The 11,058-nt window shown below is 38.2% G+C and overlaps 1 protein-coding gene across 1 annotated transcript; it reads right to left on the reverse strand.

Annotated features, from left to right (window-relative positions):
- Window positions 1-246: 246 nt before the first annotated feature.
- LOC141403192 (protein terminus-like) lies at window positions 247-1,521 on the reverse strand. Its single transcript, XM_073985370.1, has one exon. It carries the CDS (start codon window positions 1,519-1,521, stop codon window positions 247-249), a length of 1,275 nt encoding a protein of 424 aa, XP_073841471.1.
- Window positions 1,522-11,058: the final 9,537 nt, after the last annotated feature.

The raw sequence follows: 11,058 nt of genomic DNA on the forward strand, positions 1-11,058 counted from the left end.
TTGAGCCTACAAAACAAATTTTCAGAATGAAAATTTTAATTTCGACTTTGAGAATAAAAATTAAATAAGACATTTCGACCAATGAACTAAAAACGAGCATAGACTAGTATCAAATGTCCCTTCTGGGATTTTCGCCGGACATAGTTTTTTTATTTTCCATGTTAGAAATTTGAAACAATTATTATTTGCTTTTTTTTTTTTGAGAGGAAAAAAATCAGACATTTTGGTTGCATTCAAATCAACTATTTATTCAATGATACCAAACAATGACCAATTATCACATTTTTCCAATAACAAACAGTTTTCATAGATTTCAATGAAATCCGAGTCCATTTTCAACATTTCAAAACCTCTACCACAATTGAGCATTTTATGTAAAGCCAATTTGGATGGTTCCATAAAACACGCCTGGCATCGTGTACACGAGAGTACACGATCTTCTGAGGTGTGATGAAGAAAACGTCTAATATTGGTTATTTCTTGTAACTCCATAAAGCAACCATTGATGTCACAGAGGATAATAAAACTACGACTTTTGTAGATATCCGAGGAATGACTACTCAAATGATAGGGTACCACATAGAGTTCCAAAGAGTTGGGACATTCCTGAAAACAATACAAATTACAGGGAAATGGCGATCGTAGGCTATCCAATGATTCCGAAGTCAATAAATGTTGACGAAACCATGCCGTAAGCAAAGCTAAATCATCCTGGCTGGTTGTTGTGCTATTTAGGAAAGTGCCTATTTCCATGTTTGATTGCTTGCGGGCATAATGCAATGGCAATGTTTGTTGTTGTACATGATGTTGTTTTCGCACTTTTATGTAGATTCTCTTAATGCTATAGGCCTCTTCGTTTGCTAAGCCATTGGCTTCACGACGACATGCCATATAGTTTCTCAGCTTTTCCAAAAGCATTGTAAATATCATATCCACACTTTCTCTGATGTCATAGTGATGTTTTATTGTCAACTCCGTTGTTTGCAACATAAACGTCTCACCCTTGATGGTCACATAGAAGCGCACCACCACCAGCAAATGGTGGCTATGACCACCACCATGCATGGCATAGACAGAACTCAGTAAGTCGGGTACAGCTTTTATGCCAGTCTCCAATAAAAATTCCTGGGTATCAGTTACGGCCTTTGAGGCGCAAAGCATAAAGGATTCAACGTTTTTGCTGATAATAATTTCCTTGCTATCCATTAAGGTTGTTATCCGGCCAAAGCTCTTTTCCAACGATGATGACGATGTAGATGTACAAAGTGCTATTGGCGTTTTAGCTGTCCTTGATATGTCGATGGTGCCTCTGTTGCTGCTGTCATCCTTGCCGATGTTGTCGTTTTCATCCAATGTCTTTGGCTGGGACCAGTGTTTGCCATAGGCATCGGTTTCCTTGCATGAACTGCCGCATTTATTACATTCAATAACTTCGTTATTTTCATACTGCCAACGATGAACAAATCGCCTCTGTCCACCAGAGGTGACAAACGTATAACTCGATATTGGCAAAGACGACATTGTCTTGTTGCTGTCGTTCTAGACTGCTACTTTAACCACAGGAGTTGAAACTGGCCGGCCTTTCCGGATGGACAACAAGATGGACGTAGAGCACAAGAGTTGTGAGTTTTTGGCTTGTCTGGCTGACTACCGTTTGCATACGCTCCGTAACGATTGCAATAGTAAACTGCCGCTAGTCATCGATCGATTTGTCGAATTTATAGTCGTTGTCAAACGACAGACAGGGGGACAGGCTGACTAGAGTCAGGTAAATAGAGAGCTTTGTTTTTCTTCGGATTTAGATTTGCTGTCATCGCAGTATTTGAATTACTCTCCCTTTGTCTTGCTGGTTGTTGGGAAATTCCAGATGATAAATTCAAATGTATACCGAATGCATTTGCTTGTGTGGGTGAGTGTTCTTGTGTGGGTTTGAGTAATGTGTGTTTCTAGGTAATATTTGCATAGAATAGCGCGTAGGTAACATAAGTTGAGCCAGTGCATAGATAATGTCTAAAGAGAAGCAGTGTACACAATCACAAAGTCAGTTACAGTGGCTCAAAATAATTTTTAAGTAAAATTACGTACATAGCAGCCTTTCTTTTGGGAAATTGCCGCCAGTAAGAAATACCTGCCTGGCGGACAATTGGATAATTAGGTATTGGTATAAAAAAAGAATTGGAAAAACACCTGTATTGAAAATGTATGCATTATTTTGCTTAGGTTGAGTTGTATATCATATTAAAGATTGACCGATAAGTTACTGGTGTTACTGCCTGTACATTTAACTACAGCAAAACGCTACCATCATAAGACACGGTTTCAGAAATGCATAATGATGTACGAGTACTCGTATCTTATAACATAGTGCAACACAAAACATAATTGCAAGAAAAATACGCTAATTGTGGAAGAGGAACGAAAAGTAGGAGATGCGAGTATCAGAGTTTTAAAATTTTACGTCGGGAAATAACATAAATATCAGAGCATTTCTCCTCTCCCTTTCGACTTTTAGAAACAGGTGAGTGGTGTCTTTGGCAATATTAAAGTTTCCTTTCACAATTTCAGATGGAAAATATGTTCGACCATGGATACCCCAAATGCCTAAATTATCTAATCTAATGTGTTCAGATAGGTGAAAGGTAAATCCCACAGTGTCTACCTATCTATCTTTACAATTTTTGGTGGAAAATTTTTAAACCTGCGGGGAACCTCAAAACTCAAATAACAGGCAGTTCCGTCAAACAATATAGCTAAGACCGTAAAATACCGAAAATCGGGAGTTATCGTTATATCGGAGCTATACCAAAACATGGATCTATGTTGACGATTTTTAGTGGAGAAGTTTCGTGACCACAGAGAACCACAAATGCCAAATTTCAGCTAGTTCGGTTAAAAATTGTAGCCAAAATACCGAAAATCGGGAGGTACCATTATATTGGGCCTATACCAAAATATGGACCCATATTGACTATTTTTGGTGGAAAAGTTTCGTGGCATCTGAGAGCTTCAAATGTCAAATTACAGCTAGTTCGGTTAAAAATTGTAGCTAAAACTTTCAAAATACCGAAAATCTGGAGGTACCGTTATATGGAGGCTATACCAAAACATGGACCTATATTAACGATTTTTGGCGGAGAAGTTTCGTGGCCACCAAGAACCTGAAATATAAAAAAACCAATGGATCAAAATACCGAAAATCGGGAGGTACCGTTATATGGGAGCTATACCAAAACATGGACCTATGTTAACGATTTTTGGCGGAGAAGTTCCGTGACCACCAAGAACTTCAAGTGTCAAATTACGGTTAAATATTGTTGCAAAAGTCCTCAAAATACCGAAAACCGTGAGGTACCGCCGATGATCTTGGCGGGATGAGGGGGCTACACGCCACAATCATCCCATTCAATTCTTAGAGTGTTGAACTGAGTGGTTGTGAACGACCAAAGGTTTTCCACTTTTTATGCCACGAACCAACACAGTACACTGAAAACCCACAGTGTATATCTGAATCCGCGACACATATTTGGTAGCGATCTCCTACCAAAATAATTCTGAGATCCCCTCATGCCCTTGCCGTGGTAAGGAGTTCCTCCACAACTCAATATCCCATGGACATACGAACTTCTAATAAAAAAACCCCCCAAAACCCTCAAAACGAATCTTCGATTGATGTAGGTGTGGATGACTTGGCACCCTGGACGGGGTGGCCCTGAACTTTCTTCGGAAGCAAAATACCTCGTCACTATTCTGGACCATCGCTTGACATGGAAAAGAAATGTAGAGGAGCGAACGAAGAAAGGAATCATGGCACTCTACTCCTGTAAGAACTCCATTGCCCATACTTACCTATGGGGGGCTGGTCTGGTGGCAAGCTCTTGGGAAGAAAGCGTTACACTACAATTTATCAAGTGTACAACGAACAGCGTCATTGCCGATTACCGGATCGATTAAAATCACTCCTCAATCTGTTTTAAACGTCATTCTGGATTTTCAACCTTTGGATATCCTAATCCAGTTTCAGGCGGCGAGAACTGCTTTTAGACTCCGGGAGTCAGGGTGTTGGCGTGGTTCACATTTTCGACACTCTAATGTCCTAAAACTAATTGATAGTCGACTTAAGTTTGGTGACAATGGTTGCGTAAGCGACTTCAAGTTTGACTCCTTAACCGTCATCTTCCCCAACAGGGACTCATGGGCTTAGAGCATATTTTTTTTGGACGGTCTGGAAATATACACAAACGGGTCCAAGATGGAGGAAGGTACGCTGGCGCCTACTGCGAGAATCCACTAATTAAAAACTCATGCAAGCTCAACAATAATTGTAGGTGTTTTCAGGAGGAGATTCTTGATAACATGAAAGCAGCTGAATTGGTGAATGGGCTAGGAGGCAGTCTTACAGGACCGGTGACTATATATGTTGATAGTCAAGCGGCCTTTAAGGCCCTCAAACCATGGACCATAAATTCAAGAACTATTCTTGATTGCAGAAAAGCTCTGCAGGATATACACGATATCGTAAAGCTATGTTGGGTTCCGGGTTACAGCAACATTATGGGAAAAGGGGTAGCAGATGAACTAGCTGGAGGTGGCTCTAAGTATATCGACTGATGAAACCGTCAGGCCACCGTTGTTCTAATTCATCGGCAAACTTCGGGAGATCTTCAATGAGAGGACACAGCAAAGATGGCTATTGGAACCTGGCTGTAAGGTATCAAAGGCGATCTGGCCTGTTGTCTCTTGTCGAAGAACGGCGCACCTCACCTCACTTGATAAGTTAGGGATGAAAATCGCGGTGGGACTTATAATACTTCTCTGCAGAGTGAGATCTCTAACCTCAAAATGGGATGACAGTGACATTGACAACTGCAGACTATGTGGGGATGCTTTGTAGGTGCTCCATGTTGCAAACAAGGAGATTCCGAACACTGGGTAGATATTAGATAGACACTCTGACCTTCCTGTCTAATATAGATCCCATTGTTCTACTCAGCTATGCCAAACATCTATCATGGCTTAGCAAGGGTACTTCTTCTATTTTCCAGCACAATATCATCCATACCTCGGCATCAAACTTGTCATCTTTACATCTTCATCCTACCTGTACCTCAGCATCATCTCATCATCGCTACCATATCATCCTATCCGCATCAACATCCTCATATCTTTAAATTTTCAACCATAACGTACACAGGATGAACACAGTCTCCGAGATGGCTGAGCATCCTTAAACGTAACCTAAACTTAACCTATGGGGGCTTTACCAAAATTTAAAACTATGTTCACGATTTTTACTAGAGAAGTTTCGTGAACACTCGAACCTCAAATATCAAATTACAGCTAGTTTGGTTAAAAATTGTAGCTAAAATCCTCAAAATACAGAGAATCGGGAGGTACCGTTATATGGAGTCGATATCAAAACATGGACCTATATTTGGCGGAGAAGTTTCGTGGCCACCAAGAACCTCAAATGTCAAATTAAAGATAGTTCGGTTAAAAATTTTAGCTAAAATCAATTATAGCTAATTCGGTTTGAAAGTATGACTAAAAACGTCAAAATACCTGAAATCTGGCGATACCGTTATATGGGGGTTATACCTAAATGTGGACCGATATAGCCCATCATCAAACTTGACTTGCCGACAAACAAAAGACTCATTTTCCCAAAATTTCAGCGTCATATCTTCAATTTTGTACTGGGAAGTTTTTGCGGATTCTGAAACAACAATGTTCATAGATGAGAATAATTAACAAGTAAAAAAGCATTAAGTTCGGCCGGGCCGAACTTTTCATACCCTCCACCATAAAATATTCATTCCTGTCCCCAACTTTAAGTGAGTACGTTAAAATGTCAGATAATGTACATAAAATGCTTCATTCGGGAGGTCCTTTTTTATGGTGCCTATATCTAACTGTTGACAATTTTTGGTGGGCTAGAAATAGGGAGGTACTGTTATATAGGGGTTATAATAAAACATGGGCCTATGTTGACAGTTTTTGATGGGAGCCTTTAATGTCAAATAGCTCCTAATTCGGTTAAAAAATTTAGCTAGAATCTTCAAAATATCGAAAATCGGTACATAACGTGGGAACTTCAAATGTCATTAACAGCTAGTTCGGAGGTATCTGGGCTATACGAAAATATGAACTTAAATGAACAAATTACAGAAACTTCGTCCAAAAAATAAAGCTAAGGTACGGAAAATCGGGAGGTTTGCTTTGTGGCTATACAAAAACATGGACCTACGATCGGTTAAACATTTTAAGTAAAATCCTCAAAGTACCGAAAATCGGGAAGTATCGTTATATTGGGGCTATGTTAAAAATTGTTGATGCAGATGTGTGGTGACCGCCACAACCTTCAAATGTCAAATTACAGTTAGTTCTGTTAAAAATTGTAGCTAAAATTGCCAAATTACTGAAAATTGGGAGGTACCGTTACATGGGAGCTATATCCGAACATGGACCTATGTTAACAATTTTTGATGGAGAGGTGTTGTGACCACTAAGAACTTCAAATGTTAAATTACTGCTAGTTCGGTTTTATATTGTAGGTAAAATCATCAAATTACTGAAAATCGGAAGGTACCGTTATATGGGGGCTTTCTTGACAATTTTTGGTGGAGAGGTGTGGTGACCACTAAGAATTTCAAATGTCAAATGTTCAAATTACAGATAATTCGGTTAAAACTTGTAGGTAAAATTCTCAAAATACCTGAAATCGGGCGGTAACGTTATATGGGGGCTATTCCAAAACATGGACCTATGTCCACTAGTTATAAATGTTTATTGACATTTAAGAACCCTAAATGTCAATTGATAGCTAAATCGGTCTGAAAATGCAGATAAAAACGCCAAAATGTCGTAAATCGGGGGTACCGTTATATGGGGGCTATACCAAAACGTGGACCTATGTCCACAAGTTTTGTCACAGAAGTTTATTGACATTTAAGAACTTCAAATGTCAAATTATAGCTTCATCGGTCTGAAAATGTAGCTAAAAACGTCAAAATACCGTAAATCGGGGAGTACCGTTATATGGGGGCTATACCAAAACGTGGACCTATGTCCACAACTTTTGTTGTATAAGTTTATTGATACTTAAGAACCCTAAATGTCAAATTATAGCTAAATCGGTCTGAAAATGTAGCTAAAACCGTCAAAATACCGTAACTCGGGGGATACCGTTATATGGGGGCTATACCAAAACGTGGACCTATGTCCACAAGTTTTGTTAAATAAGTTTAATGACACTTAAGAACCCCAAATGTCAAAATTTAGCTAAGTCGGTCTGAAAATGTAGCTAAAACCGTCAAAATACCGTATATCGGGGGGTACCGTTATATGGGGGCTATACCAAAACGTGGGCCTATGTCCACAACTTTTGTTATATAAGTTTATTGATACTTAAGAACCCTAAATGTCAAATTATAGCTAAATCGGTCTAATAATATAGCTAAAAACGTCAAAATATCGCAATTTGGGGGGTACCGTTATATGGGGGCTATACCAAAACGTGGACCTATGTCCACAAGTTTTGTTATATATGTTTATTGACACTTAAGAACCCTAAATGTTAAATTATAGCCAAATCGGTCTGAAAATGTAGCTAAAAACGTCAAAATACCGTAAATCGGGGGGTGCCGTTATATGGGGGCTATACTAAAACGTGGACCTATGTCCACAACTTCTAATATATAAGTTTATTAACACTTAAGAACCCTAAATGTCAAATTATAGCTACATCGGTCTGATAATGTAGCTAAAAACGTCAAAACACCGTATATCGGGGGGTACCGTTATATGGGGGCTATACCAAACCGTGGACCTATGTCCACAACTTTTGTTATATAAGGTTATTGATACTTAAGAACCCTAAATGTCAAATTATAGCTAAATCCGTCTAAAAATGTAGCTAAAAACGTCAAAATACCTTAAATCGGGGGGTACCGTTATATGGGGGCTATACCAAAACGTGGACCTATGTCCACAAGTTTTGTTATGTATGTTTATTGACACTTAAGAACCCTAAATGTCAAATTATAGCCAAATAGGTCTGAAAATGTAGCTAAAAACGTCAAAATACCGTAAATCGGGGGGTACCGTTATATGGGGGCTATACCAAAACGTGGACCGATATAGCCCATCATCGAACTTGACCTGCCTGCAAACAAAAGACGCATTTTCCCAAAATTTCAGCGTCCTATCTCCATTTTTGTGGATGCTAGAGTGATTACCACAGACGGACGGACGGACGGACGGACGGACGGACGGACGGACGGACGTGCTCAGATCGACTTAGAATTTTACCCTGATCAAGAATATATATACTTTATAGGGTCGCAAATGAGTATTTCAATGCGTTACAAACGGAAAAACAAACTTAATATACCCTCCATACTATGGTGGAGGGTATAAAAAAAAACAAAAAAAATCGCCGGACACTTTTTAAATAAATTGCGATTCAAGTTGGCATTTTTAGGGGATTTTAGGTTTTCACGATTTTGCTGGGAAACCACAAGTCTTATCGAAATAAAACTGAGAAGAATGTTGTAGCTATAAAAATTCTCTGCAAGATTGACTTAAACTTATACATCTCTGGGTCTCCGACGAATATTTAGCTGTGGTACAAATTGAATGACAAGTTTGTGTAAAATGGCGAACTTATGGTTAAACCTGGCTATTAAAAAAATCCATCTGAGCTATAAATGACATTGTGACAATTCGTTGGTCTTCCTATGTACGTATCTGAAATGGTGTTGTGACATAATTTTCAACGCAGGACAATCCATGATGTATGACATAACGTTCAAATTTTGAGAGCATCTAAAATATCGCCACAAAAAATATTAATTATGAGTGATCTACACTGAAAGAAAAATGCTTGGTTGTATCAATGAACGGATTTCATTGATTATTTCAAGTCAGAATAACTATATTAATAAACTTTATAAATAGGTTGAAGTCATGGAGAATTCTGAAAATTCCAGCGGTTTTAAAAGATGCGGTAGTGGTATATGGTAAGATTATATTAGTGGTTATTGTACATCATTCATTCGAAATCGGTCGGTTGTGATGAGAAAATGAGGCGCGGATAAAAAAGATGGATCGGAGGATATTCAGGAACTAATTGTTATTTATGTAAGATAAAATTTGTAAAATTTCGTATTTTTATAATGAAATAATAATAAAAATTAGACACACGACAACAAAAAAAATTGTCTTTAGTAGGGTCGTTAATGACAAATAGCAAGACAGTGTCTGTAAAAGTGTCGTCAACGAAATAACGGGTTTTTTGTCTTTCAAGTCGTTATCGACGACGGCTTCGCTTACCCTGTCGCCCAAATTGTCGTGCATGAATACTGGGACACTTTTGTGAAAATGTTATCAACGATCCCAAAGGTCGTGCATGAGTCATCAGTGTTGTCTTGGAGCCACTTTCTACTGGGTCTTTAAATAAAAAAATATGTGAGTATTAAAACTATGCCAGAAAGTATGTGCTTAAACAACTACATATTACGCAAACATATTTTAAACAAGTAAAAAAGCATTAAGTTCGGCCGGGCCGAACTTTTCATACCCTCCACCATAAAATATTCATTCCTGTCCCCAACTTTAAGTGAGTACGTTAAAATGTCAGATAATGTACATAAAATGCTTCATTCGGGAGGCCCTTTTTATGGTGCCTATATCTAACTGTTGACAATTTTTGGTGGGCTAGAAATTGGGAGGTACTGTTATATAGGGGTTATAATAAAACATGGGCCTATGTTGACAGTTTTTGATGGGAGCCTTTAATGTCAAATAACTCCTAATTCGGTTAAAAAATTTAGCTAGAATCCTCAAAATATCGAAAATCGGTACATAACGTGGGAACTTCAAATGTCATTAACAGCTAGTTCGGAGGTATCTGGGCTATACGAAAATATGAACTTAAATGAACAATTTTTGTTGCAGAATTTTTGTTGACTTTTAAATTTCAAATTACAGAAATTCGTCCAAAAAATAAAGCTAAGGTACGGAAAATCGGGAGGTTTGTTTTGGGGCTATACAAAAACATGGACCTACGTTCGGTTAAACATTTAAAGTAAAATCCTCAAAGTACCGAAAATCGGGAAGTAGCGTTATATTGGGGCTATGTTGAAAATTGTTGATGCAGATGTGTGGTGACCACTACAACCTTCAAATGTCAAATTACAGTTAGTTCTGTTAAAAATTGTAACTAAAATAGCCAAATTACTGAAAATTACATGGGAGCTATATCTGAACATGGACCTATGTTGACAATTTTTGATGGAGAGGTGTTGTGACCACTAAGAACTTCAAATGTCAAATTACGTGGTCCTATGTCCACAAGTTTTGTCACATAAGTTTTTTGACACTTAAGAACTTCAAACGTCAAATTATAGCTTTATCGGTCTGAAAATGTAGCTAAAAACGTCAAAATACCGTAAATCGGGGGGTACCGTTATATGGGGGCTATACCAAAACGTGGACCTATGTCCACAACTTTTGTTATATAAGTTTATTGATACTTAAGAACCCTAAATGTCAAATTATAGCTAAATCGGTTTGTAGCTAAAACCGTCAAAATACCGTAAATCGGGGGGTACCGTTATATGGGAGCTAAACCAAAACGTGGACCTATGTCCACAACTTTCGTTATATAAGTTTATTGACACTTAAGAACCCTAAATGTCAAATTATAGCTACATCGGTCTGAAAATGTAGCTAAAAACGTCAAAATACCGTAAATCGGGGGTACCGTTATATGGGGGCTATACCAAAACGTGGATCTATGTCCACAAGTTTTGTTAAATAAGTTTAATGACACTTAAGAACCCTAAATGTCAAAATTTAGCTAAGTCGGTCTGAAAATGTAGCTAAAACCGTCAAAATACCGTAAATCGGGGGGTACCGTTATATGGGGGCTATGCCAAAACGTGGACCTATGTCCACAACTTTTGCTATATAAGTTTATTGACATTTAAGAACCCTAAATGTCAAATTATAGCTACATCTGCCTGAAAATGTAGCTAAAAACGTCAAAATACCGCAAAT

The sequence above is a fragment of the Musca autumnalis genome, unplaced genomic scaffold, assembly GCF_047663935.1.
Source record: "Musca autumnalis isolate F117 unplaced genomic scaffold, ASM4766393v1 scaffold_4, whole genome shotgun sequence".
In the NCBI taxonomy this organism is placed as follows: domain Eukaryota; kingdom Metazoa; phylum Arthropoda; class Insecta; order Diptera; family Muscidae; genus Musca; species Musca autumnalis.

Bases quoted from the DNA above. Each gene is read 5' to 3' on its own strand.
- LOC141403192 (XM_073985370.1), bottom strand. From the start codon at position 1,521: ATGTCGTCTTTGCCAATATCGAGTTATACGTTTGTCACCTCTGGTGGA.